Here is a 13581-nt window from a genome sequence, read left to right as displayed (position 1 = left end):
TTTCTAGAAAGTTGCCTGGACCTCATGTGCCCACTGCCTTCCACCCTTCTATGAGCGACCCCTCCTCTTCGTGTCAGAGCCACAGCCTGCTGGGTATGTGTTTTGCTTTTCTACCCTCTTGAGAAGTAGTGGATACTCCTGAGATGGATGATCTAGAAGGGAACGTTCAGGCCCCGAAAAGAAAAATGGTACAACACGTTTTTAGTAAATTGGGGACATACTATAGATCTTCGGGCCAACTCCCGACTCTGCCCCTTCGAGTCACACAGAGCCCAGCATTAAACTCAGACCCCCTCTTGCTATGGGTAACCCCCCTGGGAAACCGGCCTGTGAACAGTCCCCAGATTCGTCTTCCTCATCCTTTTGAGGCCAACAGAGATGGGCCTCAGGTGAGCTCTGGGCCTGGGGAAAGACTGGTACGAAGTCTCAGAGCCGCTGGGGGCCCAGGCTGAAACCCCCTCTGCCTTCTCCCCAGACTACATACATGCGTGTGTGACATGAACATGCTACTTAAAGCCTTTTCCTGCAGTTTGAGTAAACCCCGGGATAAGTCCAAACTCTAGGAAGCCAAGGGAAGATGGAGGAAAAAAAAACTAAGCACAAGATACGTGCTACAGCTCATTCCAATACATTAATGATTTTTAAAAAATCACCACGGTCAATAAAAAAAATACAACACAGACAACATAAGGACCATGGGAAAGTCTGCCAGCAGCCTTGCCCTTGTGTGCGCGCGCGCTTCCTAAGAGGAGTCAGAGGCCCCGCTCCTGACTCTCAGCTTGTCTCAAAATGTCAGATCGTCTGCAGCCCGCCAGGACGGTGGCCAACTGAGATGATGTTCCAGCACAAGCCTGTAACCCGAAGCCGCTGGGGCAGCTACCTACTGGGCTTGTGCTGGAAGGACCTAAGTTACTAAATAAAGTTGGGAAGAGGAGTGGGGGAGGAAAGGAAGAGAAGAGATGTTGGCTCCTGGGGGCGGTGCACAGCTGAGGACCTCAGGCCCGGGGCTAGCTCCTCGGGGGCTCGGGGCAGCATTAGCCCCAGGGTGAAGGCAACTGGGTGGGGAGTCCCACCCAGGACATGACAGTTAAAACTGCCCTCCACCCCTGCCCCCAGACTACCCTATTTTCTCCTGCCCCTATCAACTGTCCTTAAAAAATTCTCTTTAACATGAAAATGCCATTCCTACAACAAGATTTTCAAACTAAGAAAACCGCTTTGTGACTTAAAGAAAGGCCACTAATATGACACAAGTCCCCCTACCCCTGCGGACCTCCCCTGCCCAGTACAGCTGCAGCCTCTCTGATGGGAAGGGCACCAAGTCCTCACCTCGAAGTCTGACTGAATTTCTTCTAGAGGTGGACTTACCTACATTCTCCTCTCACATCTTCCTCCACGGGTCTAGTCTATAAAGAAGAGGGGCCAAGTGAGCTTTTGTAGAAACACAAGACTAAGACTTCACACCTCCTAAAGTAGCGCTCGGCCCTGAGCATCAGGGGTGCCAAGACACCATCCAGGCGCAGCCACCAGATCGCTCAAACCGTGCTGTACCTGAAGCGAGTCCCCAAGAAACAGGAGGACGGCTGTGTGCCACAGGAAGGCCTAGGAGGAGCAGGAGGCCGATGGAGACCTCGGAAACCGCTGCCCTGGCTTTGGGGGAAGCCACCACGGCACCAGTGGAGGCCGCAGTGGAGTGCCCCCACCACAAGTCTCAGACCTGACCAGGAGCATGCGTGCACGTCCAGGTAGGCCCAGCCGGCTTCCTGGAAGCAGCAGTTGGCAGATGGCTTCACAGCAGGTGAACCCCGGCCCCTTGGTGTCTGACTGCCTCGGAGAGGGCGGTTGTGTAGGGTCTCTGGGCTCTGAGTCAGAGACCAGCATCGGTCTGGCAAGGTGCTCCTCCCATCTCTTCCTGTGTCCTCAGGGAGCTTGGAGAGCAGCTCTCCTACCTGGAAACCACATGGCTAGAGCTGGGGGGCATTAGGATCCTGCCGGGGAGGTGCCAGGAAGCGCCCACTGTCCCCATAAGGCATCAGAAACGGCATCACATTTGATATTTATACCCGCCAGAAGTAGACATTTTCTGCCCTTGGCCTGGAATCAGACAGGACTTCCATGGGAAATCCCTTGGCTTTTCCTGGTAGAAACCCATGCAAAAAGATGGGATAAAGTCATTTCATACAAAAACAGCGACGAAGAATCAAGTCCCAGTTACACGTGGCAATGCTGTATTCTGCAAGAGGCCAGTTGAAAAGAAGGGATTTTTTTCCAGTTGAAGTAATGTATACCAGTTTCCTCACTAATTGCCACTGGGAACGGTACTTCTTACACAGTATAGCTGCTGAAGTCGTCACTGATGATCCTCCGCCGTGAGCCAGATAATCTTACATCCCTGGGGGCGGTGCGGGGGAGACGGCACACCTCTGTGCTCCAAAGCTCCAATTTTCCAAGGTGTTTAAAAAAAAAAAAAATTTAATAGCCCTTTTTCATTTGCCTATGTTGGCCTGAGATTTTTTTTCCCTTCGGTTGCATTTGCTTCTGTTAATTTCAGTTTCCAGAAGTGCTGGCAGAGTGTCTTCTCAACAAAACCTGGAACAGCTTCACCTTGAGAGAGAAAGGTTGCCAGCCCCCCCCCACAATGCTGGTTTCCCCGTCAATGTGCCAACCCAGGATTTTTTTTTAAGTAGAAAATAAACATTTAAACGAGCATACGACAAAGCTCATTTAATTAATGCAACTGACTACGTAAACCAGGAGAGCCGGATGCATGAGAATAGCAAGTGAGCTCTTACAGAGGACTGCAGACCCACGGAATGGAGCGTCGCCTCCGCTCAGACCCCACTGATGCGACAACTGCCTCCTGCCTCACGTGACCATCTCACGTGCTTCAAATCTCTGAGATTAACAGGAGAAGAGAAAATATACATTGTATAAGCGCTGAGTCTCAGCAGATCTCCCAACTGTTCCAAGTGAGAAAGGACAAATTTGAGAGGAGGGGTCTCGTCCACTTTTCCCACTGTCCACGAGCGCATATTCTGAGCATGCTGGCTCACCCTTCTCGGGACACTGTCAGAAGAAAGGGGACAGATGCGCCCCCCCTCCCCACCCCAAGTCAATCCGGCTCCTTGGGTGCAGGGTCTGCTGGAGTGCTGGGGCTCAGAAATGCTCAGCTGAAGCACTGGTCACAAGCGCCAGAGGGCTAGGCATGAGGTTCGCTCCCGCCCCTGCAGGCTCTGTCCCACCGAGAACACCCAAGGTGAGTTTCACACTCCAGGACGGAACCCACGGCCATTTCCTGTTGGACAGTGACATCCCAGATTGCTGTCATTAAATCCGAAGGGGGCTGGGAGGAGGGGGCAGGTGGTGAACTACTACCTGTTTGCTCAAGCCGCCAGAGCAGAAGCCATTTCTTGCCCTGCAAACGGGGGCCAGAGGGCACATGTGTTTGGCAGACACAGCTGTTCAGAAAATCCATCTCTGGGTTTGCTTTTGCGTTTTGGAAAACAGGTCAGTGCCACTTTGATTGAGGGAGAAAAATTTCTTCTTCATTGACAATAGTGAGTTCCAATTTTCTCCTCCTATGCGGCCTTCTCCCACAAAGCCCACCCTCCCCCCCACCCTCCCCCTTCACACCCAGTGTCTCTAAGACACACTGGAACAGCGGATGCTTGGGGAGCCCATCTGAGTGAGGACCTTGTCAAGCCACTGCAAAGGCCCATTCAGGTGCAGCTCGATCCAGCAGGGGGTGCTGGTCACGGTTTGTCTCCTGCAAGACATAGGGAGAGGAGTGGGCTGGGAGACTTCAAAAATGAGCAGAAGGACACACATACAAGTCAGAACACCTCTTCCTGCTTTGATGAGAGTCCTCTAGCCAGAGCAAGAGATAGGCCCATGGCGGCTTCCTAGACCCTGCTCTAGAGGAGGATCCAATGACTTGCTGAGACAGCCGGGGCAAACTCCTCCAACCAGGAAGAAAGAGCCTTGAACAAATCAGGTTCTCTTGCCGGGGAAGGAAATAGCCCTTCAAGGGTTAAATGTGTTAGGCAAATTCCAGGGTATCCTACTTGTCTACCCATTTCTGTGACAGGCCCCCCCCATAAAGAACTTCCAGCCTGAACAAAGGTCTCCCTGGGTCCCATCTGTCCTGAATGGGCAGCCTCAGCTCCAGGGCCAGGTCCGGTCCCAGCAGGCCCTGATGACGTGTGTCTGTCTGATGGAGGGGTGTTTTCTGCACAGCGCCGACAGAATCTACATGCCATCAGTTCCCAATGTGCTGATATAATTCCCATCTATGGCCTTATTTTGGAAAATCTTACAAGCAGAGCAAGCCATGGAACAATTACTGGAAAAAACCAAGGCACACCACACGTTTCTTTTCCCCAAAGCACTTTGTCTAAATTCAGGCTGGTTGATGACGCAGCCCACAGGCGAGCTCCCAAAGGCCTCCAGTGAGCAAAGGCTATCTGCTGAGGCTGGAGGTGCTTGTGCCAGCTGGAGGTGAGAGGCCTGGGCCCGGGGCCCTCCCCGCTGTTGGCCATCTGACAGGAGGGATGAAACCTTACTCTCTCTTTGGCCCAAGAGGCAGAAGGAGGGCAAGACTGTTCTGGGAAGGGGCCGCACCCGCCCATTAGGCAGCTCTGTGGGGCTGCCAGGTGGCAGTGACGCGGTAGGCCACACAGGACCCCACGTGCTGGCAGCATGTCCCACATGGTGACACAGTGCCCCTAGGGAAAGGCCTCTACCACCAAGGGACCTCCTCCCAGCACTTGGGAGCTGAAGGGCCACTGTGGTGTGCAAGCTCGAGGGCTTTTAGCTCGAGGCCACATGCCCTCCTTGCTTGGCCTAGGCAAGCAAGGAGGTTTCTAGATGGGCTTGTGGACCCCAGGGTGCCTCTCTGACCTGAAATGCCTGAGTACAGTCCTCTGAGAAGTCTGGGTGTAGGAAGAGCAAAAGGACTTTTATCTGGCTCTTTTCCATTGGTGTCCAGCTAAGTAGTTCCCTTCCCCACTGAAAGAAAAATACTAATTTTGTAACCTTTCACTCTGGTTCCATAAATGATTTCAGCCAGGGCCAAAATGTGGGCTAAAATCTCTCCTGGGCTGGGCCCTCGGGCCTGGGCTCATCTCCTCAGGCTGTCATAACTGGGCTGTAAGTTCTCCTGAGAGGCCTGACTACTTTCATTACTCGGTTAGTCACTCATCCTGGATTTTACAGAGATGCCCCCTCCCCCACCCAGACCAAGGTGCTGTGTTCCCTGGACCTGTGGGGCAGACACGGGGAACAGCAGCTCAAATACGGTAAATACGGACCGAAATCCTCTAATGAGAATCTGACTTTCCATAAGTCATGCTCATCTGGATTTCATTACAAACGGTGGCCCAGAGCCAATACTGAAATGGGTTTGGCCTGGGTGCAGAATGACTACAAAACAAAATGGATTCCAAACATCTGGAAAAATGAAGAGAAGGGGGCAGTCACTCGCAAGGCGCTGGCCCAGGCTGCCTCGCGGGCTCCTCTGCGTCTGCCACGGCAGTTGGGGGCCGGAGGGCCACAGGGCTCTGGCCCTCACACCCTCCAGTCTAGGCGTGGAAAGAAAAGGGACCAGCTTCGCCAAACCCAAACCAGAAAGCTCTGGGAGATTCAACAGAAGAGACCAGGTAGACCTGACCAGTGCTATGTTTAAACCAGTATCTGAAATTCTGAAAAAAAAAAATAAAAATAAAACTCCTTTCTTAGCGGGTAAACTCGGTTCCTTTTTGACTACCCAAATCTTCTCTCCTCCCATCTGCCTCTCAATTTTAATACCTGAGCTCCTCAGGGTCACCTCCATCAGAGGCAGAGCCCCAGAGAAGGGCAGAACAGCTCCTTGGAGAGGGTTGTCCTAAAATCATCCGCCCAAAATGAACAACAAGCAAGGAGCCAAGAGGCAGAGTGCTAGGCTCAGCTTTTCCGCTAACGATGTGACTTCAGGCGAGTCACTTTCCCTCCCTGGGCCTTGGTCCCCTCATCTGTGCACCGGCAGTGGTACCAGTGTCCCTGGCCAGGGTGATGGTGAGGAAGATGTGTTTCTGGTGCTTGAGACACTGCCGTGCTCAGCAACTCCTTACCCAGCGTGGCTTGGGCCCTCCCGGCCTGCCTAGCCATGGCCTCTGATCCTTGGTCTCTGCTCTCTGGGGGGAGGGTGGCCTAGCTTATCTCTAAGGGGCCCCTGCTCTGCTGCTTGAGTCCTGTGCAGTCAGGCCCCCATGACAGGTGGCACCCAGACCTGACCTGTATTCCGCTCCCCAGCCTTTGACAAAGCTCATGCGGATGGTGCACATCCGGGTCAACTGGTAGACCGCCTCGAAGCCCTGGTTGACGGACTGAGCCAGGAGGGCGGCAAACTCCTGGTTGTTGAAGATCTTCAGGTTGCACCCTGCCAAGAGAACAAAAACAGTGCTTGCGGGGACAGGCACACACGTCCAGAGCCCCACTGCTGGCTGAAGCCACCCCTGGGTCATCCAGAACAGCATACCTCACCCGGCCCAAGTGGCACACAGTTATTCCGTGCATTCGCCCCATACTCCACACTCAGTGCCACGCTAGGCCCCCTCATCTCAGTCCCTGCCCCTGAAGCCGGCCCCACCTCAGTGGCAACACGCAGGGCTGGATTCAACACTGGCCTGTGAGCCCCAGCTCCCGGAGCCAGGGAAGGCTGAGGAAGACTGTAAAGCCAGTGACCTAACAACCTGAGGAAGGGTTTGGAGAGGTGGGCCTTGCCCTGGACAAAAGGGCCAAGGCAGGACTCCAGGGACTAGAGAGAGAAGGTACCTAAGCCAGAATGCCCATGGCTGTGTGGGGCATGGCTGACCACCCAGGGAGCTGGAGCCCTTGACAGTAGGTGCAGGGGAAACAGGCCAGACGAAAGGCTCCTCAGCCTGCTGTTCCAACAGGTGGCTCGGCACAGGGTCCCAGGGTACCTTCTACCCGGGCTTCCCTGCTCAATCCACCTGGGAGCAGGAAGGAGCAAGAGACTCGGGCCACAGTTTGGCCTTGGGGCAGGGTGATATTCGTAGCAAAGTGAAGATGTATGTCTAACTCTCCAGGCAGTAAAACCTGAGCCAGGCCCAAATAAAGTTTATAATAAATCTCCTGAAGTCGTACTGCCTGAATGCCTGAATATGTCAATCAGAAAAATAACAACAGCACATGCTAGAAATACCCAACAGGTGAGCTAAGGTGACATTTATTAGTAGGCCAACACTGGACTCCTAATCTTGCTGTGTGACTCTGGGCCGGTCACTTTCTCTTCATAAGCCTGGGTCTCCTTTGTAAAATGGGAGGCTGGCCTCGGGGTGTCCTCCTAGCTCCTATGTTCTATGATAACAAACCCCACCAGGGCCAAGGCAGCTCTCCCCAGAAAGGTGTGGGATGGCTGGGGAAGGGAGTAGCGACAAGGCCAGGAACACAACTGAGCTTCCAGTTTTCTTTTTCTCCAAGGGGAAGTCTAGTGACACAGGACAGCAGGTGGGGTCCGACTCCCAGCCAAGCCAAGAAGCAGAGGGACCACTGGACTCCACGGTCCCACCATCCTAGGCTCCTCCCAGCTCAGCCACTCCCTAGCCCTGTGCCTCCGTGCAGGTGGCTTACCCTCTCTGAACTTGTCTCCTCACTCGAGGAGCCAGGATAATGGGAGAAGACTGTGCTGACCCTGCCCAAAGCTCACCACTCTGCTATCATCTGCTACCAAGAGGAGGAAACACATGCCACACCCAGTACCAGCCCGGTCACAGCCCACACTCTGTAAGCAGCACGGCCCGGGGCTGCATGCCTGTGAGAAGCGGGCCCTGGCGGGGCTCTCGGCCTGGGTTTTCTAGGTCCAGAGGCCTGGATGGGGTCTGTCTCTCTGCCTGTGTTGCTGCATAGCTGTGGCCCTATCCAAGCCCCCCCTCTGGGGTGCAGCTTGTAGCCATTTCTTGGAATACAGGTGGGATTCATCAGTTCTACACAGAAAACCCACAAGAGCGTCCCAGAATAAAAGCAGAACTTTCTTGCGTCCTTCTGGGGCCTGGCCCCATCATGCTTTCTAAACACTTCCTGCTTCTTACATGGCCTCTCCAGCCAGAGTTCCACCCATATGTGCCCTACTCTCCATCACCCCCGGGGCATTGGCCCATAATGTACCCTTGAGGTCCCCACCCCAACTGTCACCCTGTGCTGAATGCCAGCCCGCCCTCAATGCCTGTGTGCCGCCTTCAGGAAGCCTTTCCTGATCCATCCCAATACTTAAATGAGTTTTTCTCCCTGGATCCAAGAGCACCTTATCTCTGCTGCTTCCTTGGTGATTAGTACCTTTCCTTGTATTAAACCCATTTGTGTCTTTGTCTCATACACTTAGCCTGCCTGTAAGGTCTGTGGGGACAGCAACAGGGCCTCCCAGACCCCTCCGTCTCCCTCAAGCACCTGGCATGGTGCCCACATGCTGTGTGAGTTTGTGGAGTGAAGGACAAAAGCATGATGCCTGTGCATCTGTGCACGCAGGGCAGCAAGCGAGTGGCTACGGATCAAAGGCAGAGCCATCAGAGGCTGCGTCTGATAAGACACAGACAAAACCCCTATGAAGCCCCTCCAGGCTGGCAGTACAAACGCAGAAGAGGAGAAAAGGTAAGGATGAAGAAAGCCCCAGCATCCTGGAAGCACCACGGGGTGGGGCTGTGAGAGCTCCTACCTGGCGGGATCTTGCAGACGGTGGCCGGGTGCCAGCCATAGCGCTGGTTACAGTTGGGCGACTGGACGAAGATGGCGCTGTCGCTGAGGCACTCTGCGAAGACCTCCCCTCCAATGTAGTACAGCCGCACGCCTCGCCCTGGAGAGATGGGGGTCACACTGGACTGGGGTGGGGCTGGCCCCAGGGCCAGCAGAGGCACGCCAAGGGGCCCAAGCTGCAGCCAGTGTTCTGAGCGACTGCGTCCCCGCCAGCCTCACCAGACAAACAGGACCCAGAGTCCAAGCTTAAACCCGCAGGGGATGTGGGGGTGACACCGGGTCCCCTAACGCAGGGCGGCCAGTGTTGCAGGGAAGGGGCATGGGCTAAGTCTGCATGACGGCCTTGGCCACAGACAAGCCATGGGCCCAAATCAAGTTCCTCAGCCTCAAAGCCTCCATCTCTTCAGAAGACGGGCGATGTTCCCACGCAACTCAAAGGGCAGCCGAGCCCCACACAGCACCCTCTGAGCGGGAGCTGCAACAGAAACTCATTCAGCAGACATCCCAGGAGCCCTTCATGACCGGGATGACTTCATGCCACCCCTGTACCTTCTCCTCTCTGTGCATTTTTCTAAAACATTCCATAGGTTTCTGCCATTCACTTTTCCTCCATCTCTGAAATCCATTCCAGATGGACAGAAATTATTTTTAAGCTGGCTTTGTGAGCCGAAGCAAGCAGTTACGTAAACACGCTGACATGAGGGCTGCTCTCAGCCTGGGGAGGCTCTTCTGCACGGGACGATGGCCTCTGTTGCCGCTTCTGGGGAAGAGGCCCAGAGGGTTGGAAGATGGAGCCAGAGGTCAAGTGGGACAGAAACCAGGGGGCCGTGGGAGTTCTGCCTCCTCGGCCCATGATGGCCCCAGAGCCCCTTTCTCCTTAGTTTGGCACGACACACGAGGGGTGTGGGGGGACTCGGGGTCCACAAAGAGGGGCCGCTGGATGGTCTGTCAAGAGCAGAGGCAGAGATGGAAAGACCCCGACAAAAAGAACAAAAATGTGTTTCATTTTGGTAGTGTCTGAACCACTATTTTTAAAATATAGAAAAGCATAAGGAGAACAACAAACACCTGTGGATGCCGCTCAGGACCCATATCTTTTTTAACGTAGAACAAATATGGACGCTGTCTGGTAAGGCTGAGGGCTCAGTGGCAGGGGGCTGTTTGTCACCAACTAGGTCACACTCATGGTGTGGCCTCGGCAAGGCTCTGCTCTCCCGTGGGCATCAGGTTGTTCCCTGGAGAACGAGAACCCAGGCCCAGACCCATGGCTCCCCAACGTTTCATCTTTTAACCATAAAATCCTCTCTTTAAATGAAATTTTCTGTGAAAACTCAAGACATGATATGGACAAGATCAAGGGTGCTCTGGTGCACTTAGGACCAGACCCGCTGGTGCCCTGCCCAGCTCCGGGGTTTGCCCTGGAGCCCAGGGGCTCTGGACTGACCATACCCTATTATACCTATTATACCTATTATCTCCAGGGTCTTCTGAGGGACTCAAGATCCCCAAACTATGAATATCCAAGTGACACACACACAGCTCCCTCTTCCATAAACAAAGTGGTCTCTTAAGTATGTTCTGGGTGTTAGAAGGTTCTGGCAGCCTATATGAAATTAATAAAAGATCACTCTGGACACCACCTACCTATCCACCTAGCAGTCAGTCCTTTAGGGATATGTTTATTAAGATAATCACATACATTGCCCTTTTCATAGATTTGCCATTTTTATCCCCTCAAGTGAGTGTTTTTGTCCTTGGGTTTCCCCTCTTCAGACTTAATCTATGTTTTCTAATGGGAGTGACCAAGCAATGTGAACTTTTCTGGCCTGGCCCCTAAATAGGGCAATACAGAGTTTGGGGGCTGGCTGGGGAAGTGGGACCTTTCCCCAGGTCCCAGCAGAAGGTAAGGCACAGCGGGGGGGGGGGGGGGGGAGGGGCAGGGGGGTTCTGAGCCCAGGCTGCTGGGCCGATGGGGGGGGGGGGGGGGGTGGATGAGGAGACGGGGTGCCCTTACCGATGTGCCTCCGCGTGAGCTCCACGGCCGCGTTCCTGTTGACGTTGGAGAGCAGCCCCAGGCAGAAGCGCTCGGAGTTGGAGGGGTCGGTGAAGCCGTCCACTGTCATGGAAGGCTGCGAGGCGTGGAATGTTTCCCCAACGCGCTGGTTCAGTTCATAATAGGAGATGGAGCACCAGAAGGCCGGCTCGCAGTAGGTGACAGGCTGCAGGTCTGGGGAGACAAGCCAGGCTACTGGGTCAGGGGCCCCTAGTTCGCCTGCTCCCTAGCAAGCTCCCCTGGCTGCTCTGTAAGGCTATTTCTGTACCTCTCTGAGGGTGTTACAATCCCCAGACCTCGTGCCTTGTCCTACCGAAGCCTGCAGGATCCAATGTGATAAAGTACTCTAGCGTTTGGAAAAGGGCTTCTCCACTAGCCTTGCCGCTTTCATTTAGTCTTAGCTCATAAAGAGCCCCATCCTGCCTGGCTGGCCTTGGGTTCATGCTGCCTTCAAGGAGGGCCAGGCACCACCCAACACCTGGGCAAGCCTGCTGAACAGGCCTGGCAGGTTCCCCAGGGGTGGCCATGCCACCCACACGGCCACCTCCCAGCCTGTTGGCCTCAGAGGGGCTTTCAGCATTTGGCTCTGCCTGGTCTCGGGCACTCCGAGCCTGCCGAGCCTCAGAGTCCGAGCCTGTAAGATGACAAGGCTGGCAAAGCCCGGGCTGTGTGGGTGGGGGTGGGGGGGCCCACAGGGCACTGGGCCTCCGACCACACGTGCATGGTCCACGGAGTGAACCCACCGCTGTTACAGAAACTATCTTCCAAATGTCTCCACGTGCTGTCTGTCGGGATGGCTAAGACACAAAGCCACCTAAAAGAAATTCTCCATTTGTCCTGTGGTCTCAACCAAGAGCTCCTCAAAGCAAAACTGCCATCTTGGGAGACACCAGTTCTCTTTCTAATAAGAGTTGGGAACTCTGAAATAGAGGTTTCCCATTACACAATCCTCCCCCCCCATCTTCTTTCCCGGAACTCCCTCACCTTCCTGTCACCTCCGGCCACCCTAGTCCACACCTGTCCGGGCCCCCGGCCCTCCTCCCTGTATCATCTCGGACACCCCACTGGGTCCATGTTTGGCCCTGGGCCAGGCCCCCGTCCTTCCTCCCTGCCATCAGTGCTGCAGCATCCTAACAGGACTCCCCAGCACGCTGGTCCAGCCTCCCTGCCCCGCACGGCCCCAACATGGGGTGGAGTATTGTCCTGACCCCCTCACTGCCTACGTGAATCCACCTCCCTCTTGGAGAACCAAAGAGGCCCCGCCCCTTCTCACTCCTCTGTCTTAGACCTCCAGCCTGATATTAAATATATTTGGAGTCCCCTGAGTACTTAGGGTGCATCTGCGGGATCAGGTACAAGGGACAGGAAAGGCTCACCATGCCAGCGCTGAGCCCTGGCCAGAGACCCCAGCTCACTGCCTGGAGTGAGAACCCCCGGGGAAATCTGCTCACCAGGACTTTGGAAATGTGTGAAGCACAAGAGGAAAAAAAAAAATCAGAAACTGTTCTGGGAGGGGCGTGCAGGGCCGAGGGCCCAGATCTACTTGTGGGGTCTGTGCCTATGATCCCTTCTCAGGGGAAGGAGAACACCTACCCCATGTGTAAGAAGATGCAGATCGGTAACATTCCTGCACTCAGCACAGGCCCAGAAAGCGTCCGTGGAAGGGCTAGGACACCTAGATCAGCCTCTTCGCCCCAGCATCATCAACATCTTGGGCCAAATGATCCTTGGACTGGGGGGTGGGGAGCCCCATCTGTTACAGGCTTTGTAGCAGCACCCACTAAATGCCAGTGGCACACATCCATCACCCCCACCCCAGCCGGACACGGACAAATGGCTCCAGATACTGCCAGCTGTCTTTGAAGGGGCAGAAGAGCCCCTGCGTGGAGACCACCGCCTTCCAGCTTCAGCCAGGTCACAGAGCCCAGGCTTCACTGCCAGGCAGCCCAGAACGCGCTCTGCACTCCACACGGATCGGCTCTGCAACTGTGAGCAAACCAGACCAGCTCTGAGGGTTTCAGCTTGACACGTGGCTCTCCACAGCCACGGGACGGGCGGCCCCCTTCACCAACACCGCCCAGTCTGCGGACAGACTGGGAGAAATCCCAAAAGCGCGGGGCACGCATCAAGCATTCCGTACGTGGTGCTGATGATTAGAACTGAGGATGTACATGAACCTGAGTACGTCCTGCTCCTGTCCCGGCCTCCACTGCGGGGAAGTAAAATGTCCTTGGCCCTCTCCTCTCTTCCCAGGGAAGATGAGAGACGGTAGGGGCTACTTGTAATGAGGGAGGGAGGAGTGATGGGGCAGGGGCGACCGTGGCTTGTGGCCTAGGCCCCGGAGGTCGGGTTGAGCCACATGGGCCCCATCCGGCTCTGGTGTCACTCCACGCTCCGACATTCCAATGAGATAAGCTATATTTTAAACAATGTGGTCACTAAAATGTGAGCTATGTTGCTTTGGTGACCTTAAAAAAAAAAAAACACACACACACACACACCAAGAAATCCAAGTATAATCCAGGCACTCAAAAGGGACGGGCAACGCGTCGGAGGCAAGAAGTCCTGAGCAGGGGCTGCTGACCACCACTGCCCAGGGGCTGGCTCTGCTGGCCTTGCTTTGTGAGCTCCCCCGGCCTGGACAACCACTGCAACTTTCCTGGAAGATGCCTAGTGCAGACCATCCAGGTCACTGTGCATCTGGCAGAGGTCAGCCTGGAGAGGCAGCTGGGGCTGCTCTGCACAGGCCTTGGCGTCCCCAGCAAAGTACAGAACAGAGTCCT

At 54.9% G+C, this 13581-nt stretch overlaps 1 protein-coding gene across 1 annotated transcript in view; it reads right to left on the bottom strand.

Annotated features, from left to right (window-relative positions):
- Positions 1 to 2708: 2708 nt before the first annotated feature.
- SMAD3 (SMAD family member 3) overlaps positions 2709 to 13581 on the bottom strand; it is a 113547-nt gene continuing 102674 nt past the window's right edge. The window contains exons 6-9 of the mRNA XM_059372343.1: positions 10760 to 10972; positions 8708 to 8845; positions 6271 to 6415; positions 2709 to 3766 (exon numbers count right to left, since the gene is read on the bottom strand). Of these exons, the coding sequence (XP_059228326.1) occupies positions 3643 to 3766; positions 6271 to 6415; positions 8708 to 8845; positions 10760 to 10972 (620 nt within the window). The 3' untranslated portion in view covers positions 2709 to 3642. The remainder of the gene's footprint in view (positions 3767 to 6270; positions 6416 to 8707; positions 8846 to 10759; positions 10973 to 13581) is intronic.

This window comes from Mustela nigripes, chromosome 13, assembly GCF_022355385.1.
Source record: "Mustela nigripes isolate SB6536 chromosome 13, MUSNIG.SB6536, whole genome shotgun sequence".
In the NCBI taxonomy this organism is placed as follows: domain Eukaryota; kingdom Metazoa; phylum Chordata; class Mammalia; order Carnivora; family Mustelidae; genus Mustela; species Mustela nigripes.
Note: the sequence above shows the minus strand (reverse complement) of the source record. Positions and strands in the feature narration are given on the sequence as shown.